This window comes from Nyctereutes procyonoides, unplaced genomic scaffold, assembly GCF_905146905.1.
Source record: "Nyctereutes procyonoides isolate TBG_1078 unplaced genomic scaffold, NYPRO_anot_genome, whole genome shotgun sequence".
In the NCBI taxonomy this organism is placed as follows: domain Eukaryota; kingdom Metazoa; phylum Chordata; class Mammalia; order Carnivora; family Canidae; genus Nyctereutes; species Nyctereutes procyonoides.
The window spans coordinates 1,251,482-1,264,510 of NW_026575125.1; the positions used below are offsets into that span (position 1 = coordinate 1,251,482).

A 13,029-nucleotide genomic window follows, 5' to 3' on the forward strand; every position below is an offset into this window, starting at 1 on the left:
ATTTTACAGCAACTGAAGTCTCTACTTCACTTCCCCGGGAGGGAAAAATACTACGGAAGGAACGTTTCTAGAATAATTTTTTGAAACGGTTACACGTGCGTGATGTCGCATCGCATAGCTTAGATGCACAGAGCATCTTGAGATGTCTTCAAAGGAACCACTTGAGACGTGTCCAGGGGGAAAAGCAGAAACAAAACGGCCGGTGACACTGTGGGCCATGAAAATAGTCCATAAATTATTGGTGGGGGAAGCAGAACGTGGCAGGCGCTCTGAGGATGAAAATTCTTTCTCGTGGGATTTTTTTTTTAATCCTCTAGGTATTTATAGAGGCGCTAAGGAAACCAGGCAGACAATTGCCTCTCTCATAGAACTCACCTTGCTAGTGTTTCGAAAGGTTAAAATTAATCGTTGTAAGCCTGAGAGATGAGGAGCCTTTAATGTAAGGAACAAGGTGAGACCTATAATAGCCGATTAAATTTTCAGAAAGTGCTGAGCGACTCCTCCAATGCCTTCAGAAAAGACACAGTGACCTTCTAAACCTTCTAATTACCCACAGGAAACCAGCTGTCTGTCCGTCTGCCTGGCTGTCGTCTAGCTAGCCAGCGTGGCTGCTTATTGCCCAACCCAGGACACTGAATTAAAACTGAAGGGCAAAAAAAATAAAATAGGACTCAAGTTTGAAAAATTTACATCAAAAAGGGCTATTTTATGTTAAGTAAGGAAGACAAGGCACCTTGAGTATACGCCAGACCTGAATGTACGTGCAGAATATTGTTGAGACTACTCTTGGGCATATCACTGACTGTTGGCCAACAAACTTCCATCCGGTGCTTCACCGTACGAATGGGGTGTTGAGAACTCTATGCCATAAAGAAAAAGGATACCTGGTGGGCAGAATCAAGAGATCCATGCAATCAACACTCATTCAAGGTTGTCCCAATGGACCAAGCTCCAGAAGGACCATTCTGCAGAATCAGAGTGTCTACGAGAAGAAGAAACATGGTAGGTGTCTACTCATCTCACGGTAGGTCTACATTCGAGATATGAATCTCCCTCGGATGACGAACACTAGTAGATGGCGCGATCCAGGGACGCTGTTACCTGTTCCCATAATGCACATTGAACTGACATCATAGCATTTTTTTTTTGCTTCCATGACCAATTAAAATATTTTACAGCCAGTTGGATAATCCAAACATTAGAGTTCAAAGATGTATTTCTAAGCTGAAACTGTCTGGCCGGCAACGGCAACACAACTGACTTTTCCGGGTGCAGGAAAAGGTCTCTTTCAACGAAAGGGATTTTTCTGGTTTGGATGTAATACCTAAGGCAAAGCCCGTGAATCAAACAGCTGGCCCCTCTTCCCAATAAAGACGGATGAGCTACTGCTGGCGGAATGATGTCAGGGAAGATGGAAACTGGTCAACAAGCTATTTCTCAAGAGCACAAAGCAAAGCCTGTTTGATAAGATCACAGACGTTGTATTTCCAATGGGATCGCCACGCGGAAGATTTAGGATTAGGGAATTCTCACAGCTTGTGAGAGTCTATGGCTAACGCGCGAAACAGAAATACCTTCTCTAAGTACTTTTAAGAGTATTTCAATGCTCTTTTCCCGTTTGTGCTCATGCTCACTGGGACCCTGTTACGTCTGTCACTTGTTTTTGTGGTGGTGTTGGGTTTTGTACTTCTATTTTGCATTTTATTTATTGTTTTGGTCCTAGATAAGCAGGAGTAGGCGCTCCAAAAGAGATGGCTTTCTTCAGCAGTTATTACTCAAGAACAATAAAGATTTTGGTGGCGCCATGGATACAGGATGACAAGGCACTGAAATTCTTATCCCTGGAAAATGGCTCAGTTGAGAGATGAGCCATATCGCCTCCGTTCCTGAAAACACTCATAAATTCGTCCTTCCAAGTGCTCAATCACCTGAAGGTTGGGATGTGGGCAGCCTCCCACCCCAGCCCAAAGTAGGGTCTCGACCGACCATGACCTCAAAGGCAGAAAGTTCCAGAACCTAAGGAGGATGAGGCATTTAAGCATTAGTTGGGTTTTCTGGTTTTTTTTTTTTTTTTTTTTTTTTTACTTAGATTGAGTCCAGAGAAGAGGTAGGCTGGAAAGGTGGTAGGCATTGAGAAATCATTGTGTTCTGACAGTTATCTACACTAATGTTACGATGTCTGCTTGCTGGCTCAAAAAAAAAAGACAAAGACTCTGCAGAGCAGAGACACAATTACCCAACACAGAAATCACAGAAGAGCCATAATCCATAATAAGTGTGGCTCACACAGGCGCTAAGCCAAGTTGCGTTACTGGGGGTTGTGTGGGCAAGAATTTCGGAGGCTCTGGTGGGTGCACGCTGGTGTGGAAAGAAGCGTCTGCAGCTAAGCTCAGCTCTGGAGAGCATCCCGAGCTAGACTTGATTACAGGGAGATGTGCTGAGAGGAAGGAGGGCTGCTGATGGATGGGCGGTGGCCAAGGGACGGGGAGACGCAGCTCCCCCAGCAGGTGCCCACAGGAGCTGCTGGTATACCTGTTGTCCCACACAGCGGGCGGAAGGGGCCCTGCACTGACCAACTCCTCCACTCACTCACTTCTAATATAAAACTAATAGTGTTACTTTCTTGTTTAATTCAATGCAGCCAAGATTCACTTAAAATGTGTGTGTGTGTCTGGCTCAGACCTCCCCCCACCCCGCCCTCCACAGACCCATTCAGTCACAGTGGACACAGGCAACCGCCATGAACAGGTTCTCCACTTGGAGTACCCATGCTACACACCTCAGGGCTCACCCAGCCCGGGGCGAGACACCTCCCCGGCCCCACACGCCCACTCCCAGGCCAGGCTAAGCCCAAGACCGATGACCACCCTCGGGGCATCTGTCGGTCCTGTCCTAAGAAGCAGAAAGGACAAAGCAAAGTAGGGCCAGATGCCCTCACCAAGGACCCATAGCCATGCTTCTTGTACACAGACAGGGTCTGCCCCTTTCAGAAATGGAGATGCCCAGGAGTGGGAGGCAGGAAGGGGGTGCAGCATGCATCGAGATGGGCTGGCGCTCTAGGGCCCGCAGGGGTGCACCCGAAGGGTTATCCGTCCTATTGCCTGAATCTCCCAGATGCTAATTCGGTGCATCAACTTTGTGGCATTTGACGGGAAAGAAGAAACAGGAGCCGACGGCAGGAGGCACCATCAGCTGACGAGAGGCGGGTGACCGCTCTCAGAAGTGAGCATGCCATCTTGCGATCGTGAGTCATTGCCTTGCTGACCCAAGACCCTCGGTGGCCTCCCCTCCAGCGTGGACATGCGGACACAGAACCGTCCCTTCGATGCATGGCCTTTCCACGCCCACAGCTCAATCTCAACACACAACACAGGAGCCAGCGTTAGTCATTTCTAATGTCAGACGGGGCTTCTAGAACATTCTTTCCTCCGACAAACAGGGCTACTGGTTGTGGGTTTGTGAGAACGTGTGAAGCTCTTAAACGTCACGAACAAACACTCCCTCCTTGCTTAGGTTGTAACATAAGCAAGTTTTGGCAAACTGTCCTTTCTTAAAAAATATATTCGGAATGTTTCGAAAGTCTCAAAGAACACATGATTTGGCGGTTTCCCATGAGACTCCTCTTTGGGTCTCGAAATAGCGGGACTGTGAGGGGTCAACCAGATGGAAATGCAGATTTCTGGGCCCATCCTTAGAGGGTGTGACTCCTCACAGGGCTGGGCATCTGTATTTGTAACATACTCGTCGTGATGCTGCAGGGCTGGGAACACAAGCGTGTTGGAGAACACCACCTCCTTAAGCCATGGTAAATGGGGACGGGGACAAAGATCACGTATCATGACCATTTCTGTGCAGGGCAGGTGGTGGAAGGAATCGGCTCCCGTCTGCAACAGCCACCTGTCGTCATACAAAGAGCGGAACCAGCTCTGGGCTCTGGGGAAACCGCTGCCTATTGTGTCCCAGGATCAAAGGGAACATGTCACAAAGGTGGGAGGCACCCAGGACGCCCCCAGCCATGCGGACAGGGTGAAATGGCAAGTTTCACGGCGGCACTGTATGACCTAGATAGATAATAAGGGCACCATGGGACAGACGCTAACTGGACTTGACTGCCATCCGTGGCTCGCTCTCTTCTGGCCTATTAAGAACCACCATTGGGACGCTGGGGTGGCTCAGCCAGTTAAGCATCTGATGCTTGGTTTTGGCTCAGGTCATGATCTCAGGGTCATGGGATTGAACCCCATGTTGGGTTCCATGTTCAGTGTAGAATCTGCTTCTCCCTCTGTTTCTCATCCTCTGTTTATGCTCTCTCTCTCTCTCTCAAAATAAACAAATAAAATCTTAAAAAAAAAAAAAAAAGAAGACGAAGAAGATGATCCACCATACGATCAGACAGGGGAAGCCCCAGCACATGGGACATGCTCAAGGCGCCATCTTGGTTGGAGCCAGTCCAAGATGGTCATGTGCATGTTTTCTTTTCCTGTTATTTATTTGAGAGAGAGAGAGCGCACACAAGTAGGGGGAGCGGCAGAGGGAGACAGAGAAGCAGACTCCCTCCTGAGTAGGGAGCCGAATGCAGGGCTTGACCCCAGGACCCTGGGATCATGACCGGAGCTGAAGGCAGACGCTTCCCCGACGGAGCCAGCCAGGAGCCCTGTATCTTCTTTCTTTACACCTAAGGCCCACGAGCAGGGCTCAGAAGACACTCAAGAGCACTTGCAAGCAGGAGAGATATAACAGGTGTCCACGGCTCGGGGGGAACAAGGAGAGAGAGCAAGCACTACAGGGTTTGCAACAGAGCAGGGTGGAGCCAAACACATCCCTGTTTGAATGATCTCCAGTCAAGAACCAGCAACCAGTAGAAGCACCTGCTGGCAGGCGCCTCTCGTGGTTCCCGCATGAAGACATGCCGCAGAGGGCCTGCAGCCCTGGAGATGGACACGGGGTGAGAACGAGAGACAAGAACGAGCGGCGCTTCCCAACACGTTCCCCAGGAGCCGCCTACACAGCAACGCTCTCCCGGGGACATGGTCACTGCCATTCGTCTCTCGCCAGGGGGAGCCGGAAATCCCCAAAAGAAATGCACCAGAGGGAGAGACATCCCCTGCCCCCCGAGTGCCACCTCCACCCACCCCGTGCTGGCGATCCCAGGTCCCACACCGGGTTCCGGGGCTCAGCCACAAACACACACTCAGACCAAGGGAAACAGCCGCTTGGCTGGCGAGCAGTACCTTTGTCGTTCAAAGTCTCTTCTTGTATTTTTCTCACGACGTCTGGGGCACTGCTGTCATTATTTCCAGCTACAAGGAAAAGAAAAGATAGGATCCGTGGGAATGTTGTTCAGACATTATTGAGCATGACAAAATGTTGCCTTGAGATGCAAAACATAACCCCGGAGGGATCTCTTTACGGTTTCCCATCGTGCCATGGGGTGGAACGGGGCCGTCAGGGCAGTTGTGGCCAACGCCACCTATCACCAGACAAAGCCTCTCCTCTAGCCTGGATCGGCGAGAAGGATGCATTTGTATGAAGTTTCCCCTTTTGATGATTACAGGGGCAACAGGCACCTGGTGGCACAATGAACATGGGGGGTGGCTGGGTCGGGGCAGGGAAGCCAAGAGGAGCCTAAGCAACAAAATGTTGGTGGCAAGGTCAGAGCAGATATAGACCTTGCTAAGAAACTTTTAGCGGACACTCAGCTCCTCCCACTCACTGGTGGTCTGAGCTATAAACATGATCATAGGACATTCCTACTACGTACTTGGGATTTCCTCATCCACGAGTTCATAAAAACCCATAAAAACTCTATTCTTGGGATTTCGTATGTCCTCATCCACGACTCCATAAAAACCCATAAAAACTCCATACTTGGAATTTCCCATTTCCTTATCCACGACTCCATAAAAACCCATAAAAACTCCATACTTGGGATTTCACATGTCCTCATCCACGACTCCATAAAAACCCATAAAAACTCCATTCTTGGGATTTCTCATTTCCTCATCCACAGCTCCATAAAATCCCATAAAAACTCCATATTTGGGATTTTCCATTTCCTCATCCACAACTCCATAAAAACCCATAAAAACTCCATACTTGGGATTTCCCATTTCCTTATCCATGACTCTGTAAAAACCAGCAGAGAAATGGCTCCGGTGGTCGTTGAGTTTAGAAGAAAGGCAAAGAGTGTTTCATACGGGAGGGACATCACTGTTAAAAAACAGACTATGAAATTTGGGGGTTGAAATAGTGAAACAGGTTTCTTAATGTCTGACTAGATGAATGTGCACTGATGTTTGGAGGAAGGCGTGTTGCTTCCCAACTGTGTCCCTGAGCGCACAGTCCTAATTTTAAGGCATGCCGCACGGGGCTGCAGTTCGGGGGAGAAGCTCAGGAGATCCCATCTTCCCATATGCCATCACGAACAACTGGACCTGAGGCAGATTTTCAGATCCTTTGCGGGGTGAGCCAACCCTGAGACTCCCTGCACGGGTGAGTCATGGGAGCACTCCCACAGAAGGGGATTAGAGCTGGCATCTGAGGAACACACATGTGGGTGTGAAGCCCCCAGAGCCCCGAGAACCGACAGGTGGCATGAGGACACCAGGCGAGACACCTGGCCTGGGAGGGCCAGGTCACAAGGGGGAAGGGCTGGCTCGCGTGACCCTCCCACCTGGGGCCCCCTTCAAGAATAGACGCTATTACACGGTTGTTAGATTTTTTGCTCCAAGAGTCGTCCTGCGTGGCAGGGTGCACAGACAGGCAGGAAGCCATGTCAGGGATAACCAGAAAATTGTATTCCATCTCTCAGTGTTGTAGGCATCGAAAACAACAAAATAAAATTCACCTTTCTTTGAGTTGGGGCTATGTACATGCATGAGCTTATTTCTGAAATCCCATGAGATTTTAAAATATTCAATAACCATCCATTACCAGGCCACCCTTCTGGCATCAGGGGTGGCCCGGTGGAAGCTTGCACGAACTGGGAGAGATGCTCCATGTTCGCAAAAAAGATGTAAATGGCCAGAGGAAGCAGGAGGGCATCAAACCAGCAGAGGAAACTGGTCATGGTGACCGCTCCCCCTAACGGGCAGCTCACTACTCTCCCTAAGGCATTGTATTAGAGATATGGACACAGGCACTTCTTTTTGGCAAAGGTCATCTTTATCAGCTGGCTCCCCAGAGCTGGATATGGAACCTTGACCCTATGCAATCACTAGAGTTTTCCCTACATTTACTGAGCAAATATTGCATAAGAGACAGCACTTGACCAGGATGGAAGGTGGGCACAAGCACAGTGGATCTGCCTTGGGCTCATGCTTTCTGTGGGGGGCAAAGTTTTAAAGATGTTGAACCCAAACCAGAGCCAGCAAACTAGGAAGCTAGTGCCTAATCTCAGGATCTGCCTGATGTAAAAAAAAAAAAAAAAAAATTGAACAATGGCCATGACTGTAGCTTTAAATATTGACAATGATGCTTTCCCACTATCAGGGCAGAGTTGATCATTGAGAGACACACCCAGGCAAATAGTTATTATCTGGTCCACACCAGAAGAAAATTTACTAGCCCCTGGTCTCAACCTTCGATGGCTGTTCATGAAGAATTACAAAGAAAGATCCTCCACCAAAACAGTATTTTGCGACTATAAGAACGAAGACACCGTGAGCAGATGAGAAATTTAATAATTAATGTATTTATAGCACTATTAATGTGCTTGGGTTGGATCCAGGTTCCCTTCCCAATTCTCTAGCAAGTAATGGAGTATTCTTTAAACATTAATGGACTCGGGATTGGAAAATTTGAAACTGAATATACACATCTTAGTTTGTATTTAATGTGAAATTTATATTAAAGTGTCCAGTGATAATATTTCGTTAAGTGGCCTTCTAGCAAACTGTCACACAAAGTGAAAAATTGTCCCTCTCAGAGCATACGCAATTATGCCCTGAAGGACTCAGGGAGGAAGGAAGATTCATGCTTGATTGGACTGCCTGAGAGGGGTCAAACTGTGACCCATGCAGACATCAGAAGCTCGGTGGGGGTGGGAAAGAAGATGCAGGAGGGTGAGGAGCACAGGTGGTGCTTACTCTGTTTAACTCAAGAAAAGGAGAAATTTGGTGCTCGCAAGACTGTTTCTGGTGCTCAGGAAACATCACCTAAATGAGGAGGTAACAAGAGAGCTGGGGCTCCAGTCCTCAGATGCATGGGTGCTATGTGCTTCCTCACATGCTTTCACTGCACTGTGTCTGCAGTACCTGCTCGCTCCTTGCTCAACTAGACCTCAGCATGACCTAACCCCAACCTGACTTCCTCATGACCTAACCCAACTAAACTTCATCATCACCTAACCTACTAGACCTCAACATCACCTAACCCAACTGGATCCCATCATCACCTGCTCAACTAGATCCCATCATCACCTAACCCACTGGACCTCACCATCACCCACTCAACTAGACCTCATCATCACCTAATCCACTAGATCTCATCATCACCCACTCAACTAGATCTCATTATCACCTAATCCACTAGAGACCTCCTCATGACCTAACCCAACTAGACCTCCTCATGACCTAACCCAACTAGACCTCATCATCACCCACTCAACTAGACCTCATTATCACCTAATCCACTAGACCTCCTCATGACTTAACCCAACTAGACCTCATCATCCCCTAACTCAACTAAACCTCCTCATGAACCAACCCAACTAGACCTCATCATCACCCACGCAACTAGACCTCATTATCACCTAATCCACTAGAGACCTCCTCATGACCTAACCCAACTAGACCTCCTCATGACCCACTCAACTAGACCGCCTCATGAGCTACCCAATTAGACCTCATCATGACCTAACCCATCTAGACTAAATCACCACACTGAAGCAAAAAGCACAGAAATGGAACCATTTTCTTTCTTTGCATTGCAGCATTGCCTAGTTTCACAAAGAATAAAGAAGATGAAGACAAGTGCACTAGAGAAGTTATGGGGGGGGATGCCAGCCCTCACCTGTCAGGATCCTGCTCCACCAGGTTACTTCTGCCACTAGCTCTGATCCAGCAGGCCCTCGGAGGGGACCTACTGCTCCTTCTGACATCACTTTGATCAAGTCATCCCAGATGGTGGCAGAAACCCAAGACATGGCAGTTGTCTCCCAGAGACCTGAGACCCTTCACTCACACACCTTGTCTCCATGATGTGCTCAGGTCCCAGGGAGAAATAAACATATCATGGGGATGCTACAGTTGAAGGGGAGCTCTGGAAGTGCACACTCAGATGGGTCTCCTGTCCTGCAGGACCCCCGCACCTGCCAACAGCTCCTGTTCATCTAGGGGGGTAGATACGGACATTGGTAAAGACTGTCCTCGCAAGGACTTGTCAAAAACCATTTTATCATTTCCACATCGATTCAGACAATGGAACTAGGACACATTCCTGAAGAAAAAAATACTGGTGAGGAAAAAGAACAGTGAGGTCGACCAGGAAGTAATCAACCCCTCCCAAAGCTTGAATGTGCTTGAATGTGCACCATTCTACAGACCCCCATGGCTCGTGAGAGAAAAATGCCTAAATGGGTCCATCAGGGAGGAATCACTGTAAGAAACTGTGCTTTTTCAGAAAAATGACATAGGGCAAGGGTCATGTGATACAACATTTTTAAATTGTGGAGTCATGTTTTGCAAAAGTGAAAAAAAAAAAAAAGCTCAAAGTTAGAAGTATGAGCCCATTTGATTGTGAGACTGAAGGACCAGCTGAGCATACCTCCGAGGACAACACAAGGCCACGATGGCTAGACCTGGGGGCTCCTCATCTGGGTTAAGAGGCCCCCCCCCCAGAAAGCCTCCCACCATGGAATTCTGGGGGTCTGTGAGTTTCAACACCAACAACCAATACCATCATGGTGGCCGACCCCCAATGGACTGTGGACAACACTCAGAAGTATGGGCGGGGTCTGTGACTTGGCCACCGACACAAACCAGAGATGTTTGCAGACCTTAGTTCAGGTGTTGAAGCAGTCTCAAAATAAAGTTTAGGATCATCACAGCTTCCAATCAGTAGGAGCTACTGAGCCCACCAGTAGGTCCTGTTATTTGTCGTATAAAGATATAAAGTCTGTGATTTCATGGCAGGTTTGTGTTCTTATCTATTTCTCTACCTGCATCTCAATACCATTTGGTTTACAGTATGTTTTTTAAAGATTTCATTTATTTATTCATGAGAGACACACAGAGAGGGGGGCGGGCAGAGACACAGGAAGAGGGAGAAGCAGGCTCCATGAAGGGAGCCCGACATGGGACTCGATCCCGTGACCCCGGGATCACGCCCTGGGCCAAAGGTGGTGCTAAACCTCTGAGACACCCGGGCTGCCCCATTTGGTTTACAATATTATGGATTTTGGTTTGTGTGTTTAGGCATCAGTAGACACCAAAGGGGCCCAAGCACCAGGAAAGGGGAAACCTGGCTGTGTACCGCGCTCATCAAGAGACATGAAAGAGTAGAACACATTCATGTCTAAATACCCAGCCCCAACGATCACTTCTTAACTGAAATTATCCTTCAATAAATGATGGCAGGCAAAAGTTGAAGGAAAAAAAGAGAGAAAGGAATAAATAAATCATTAATGAATAAGCACCACATGCAACATTATTTAGAAACTCTGAAGTGAAAGCAATCCGTAACACCTTAAAACCAGACATACAATATGATTTCTGTAAAAACGGACAGCATGAAAGATATTAATTGAATGCAAATGATGTCAATAGGGGACATAGTTAGCATGAATTGTATTATGTGTGTTTTTTTTTCCCAAAGGTGATGTGCACCGTATCATTTTTGCTAGCTGATTAAAAATTCTACCCCCAATGCACCAGAAAACTAACAAAAGTAGAATGGGTTGATTTGAGCTGTTTTCCCGGGCAAAGAAAATCCCTTTGGTTTCAAAGAAGAGTTTGATGCCAGGATAAGGACCAGACAGAGTTTCAAACAGAAGAACGGAACATGTAGTGTCAATAGGATACAGCTGCCGAGGAAGCCAATACGTTGACACGTGCTCAGAGTCTACAGTGGGCTATGGTGCATCTTCTGCAAATTCATATGTTGAAGCCCAGATCTCTAGGTCCTCACAACGTGACCTCATTTGGAAGGGGGTCTCTAAAAAGGTGATTATGGTAAAATGAGGTCATTAAGGTGGGTTGTCACGCAGTAGGGCTGGAGTCCTTATAAGGTGTTTCCCAGATCTGTTTTACCCCTAAGCAAATCGCTGTTTGCACACGGATATAACTGGGTATTTTCCATTAACCAAAAATACGGATTATCACCTAGGATCACATGCATGCCCAGTCTCGCCAGATGCTTCGCAGTGGAATAGCCGATTCCATCCGTGCCTCCGGTCACTATAGCAACACGTTCCGGTTGTGGGGCCAGAACTATAGAAGAAGAAGAAATAAATCGGAGTTTTATTTTTTTTTATTTTTTTAAAGATTTATTTATTTATTTATTTATTTATTTATTTATTTATTTATTTATTTATTTATTCATGACAGACATAGAGAGAGAGGCAGAGAGGCAGAGACACAGGAGGAGGGAGAAGCAGGCTCCATGCCGGGAGGCCGACGTGGGACTCGATCCCGGGACTGCAGGATCGCGCCCTGGGCCAAAGGCAGGCACCAAACCACTCTAAATCAGAGTTTTAAAAGCAGAGTACACATTTGGAAGAATTCTTCACGTGAGAACACACAACGGAAAACGGGAGTTGAGAGTCGGTAACTGTGGTTCGAGTCCTCGTGGACTGACGGACAGGCAGACGTGGACAAGAGGGTTTACTGTGGGAAGAAATGGGTAAGCAGGCTCAGCAGGTTTAGGGTGACCTGGTGTGAATAATTTCAGTAGATTCTGGGTCACGGGGGCCCGTCCCTACTTGTGCGTCCCTGGCGTTGCAGTGATTTGGGTGGACAGTGGCCAAGTGTGTGGTCCCGGACCTGGTGGGGCGAGGGCTCTGAACTGGCTGGTTGGCATTTGAGAGGCGTGCTCCCGGGTGAAGCGCTTCGTATCTCTAGGAACTGGCCAGCCCCGGGAGACTGAGCATTTGATAAAGGTGACAAAGATGAAAAATTTTACTTAATTTTATTTATTTTATTTTATATTTTATTTTATATTTTATTTTATTTTACTATTTTATTTTATGATAGTCACACAGAGAGAGAGAGAGAGAGAGGCAGAGACACAGGCAGAGGGAGAAGCAGGCTCCGTGCACGGGAGCCCGACGTAGGATTTGATCCTGGGTCTCCAGGATCACGCCCTGGGCCAAAGGCAGGCACCAAACCACTGCACCACCCAGGGATCCCCTACTTAATTTTATTCTTAAGATTTATGTCTTTATTTGAGAGAGAGAGCGAGCGAGAGAGCACAAGCGGGGCGGGGGGGGCAGACAGACAGGGAGACAGACTGTCAAGCAGACTCCATGCTGAGGGCAGAAACCAACGTGGGCTCGATCTCATGACCTTCACATCACAACCTGAGCCAGAACCAAGAGTCGGACGGTTAACCAACTGAGCCACCCAGGTGCCCCAAAGATGAACTTTTCAATCAACAGTGTTGAGACACATAAATAAACATTTGGGGAAAAAGGCAAAATTAGATCCATACCTCATATAGTACCCATCAAAGTTAACCAAGGGGAAGAAGTTACACAATGAACGTAGCAGGGGGGGGAAGAAAAACATGAATACGTTTATCTTTAACCTCAGAATATGAAACGCCTTCATAACTACAGGTCAAAGCTGAGAAGAATAAGCAGACAAATTTCACTATGAAAATGGAAAAAAAAAAAACACACCAAAAGCAAAGCTAGAAATAAGTGATGTCATTTAAAAATCGCAACTCAAAAAATAAATAAATAAAAATCGCAACTCTTATCACATGCAAATGGCTATTTTCCTGATATGTAAAGAGTTCTTACAAATCAAGAAAAAAAAACACTCTATAAAGAAAAAGGGCAAACATAAGTCTGTATATGAAAACATACGA

General features: G+C 47.2%; 1 protein-coding gene across 2 annotated transcripts in view; it reads right to left on the reverse strand.

Moving 5' to 3' along the window:
* DHRSX (dehydrogenase/reductase X-linked) overlaps nt 1-13,029 on the reverse strand; it is a 145,205-nt gene that overhangs the window by 105,670 nt on the left and 26,506 nt on the right. For both annotated transcript variants that reach the window (XM_055337754.1, XM_055337755.1), the window contains 2 exons: nt 11,322-11,429; nt 5,232-5,300 (listed from right to left, as the gene is read on the reverse strand). In XM_055337754.1, the coding sequence (XP_055193729.1) occupies nt 5,232-5,300; nt 11,322-11,429 (177 nt within the window). The remainder of the gene's footprint in view (nt 1-5,231; nt 5,301-11,321; nt 11,430-13,029) is intronic.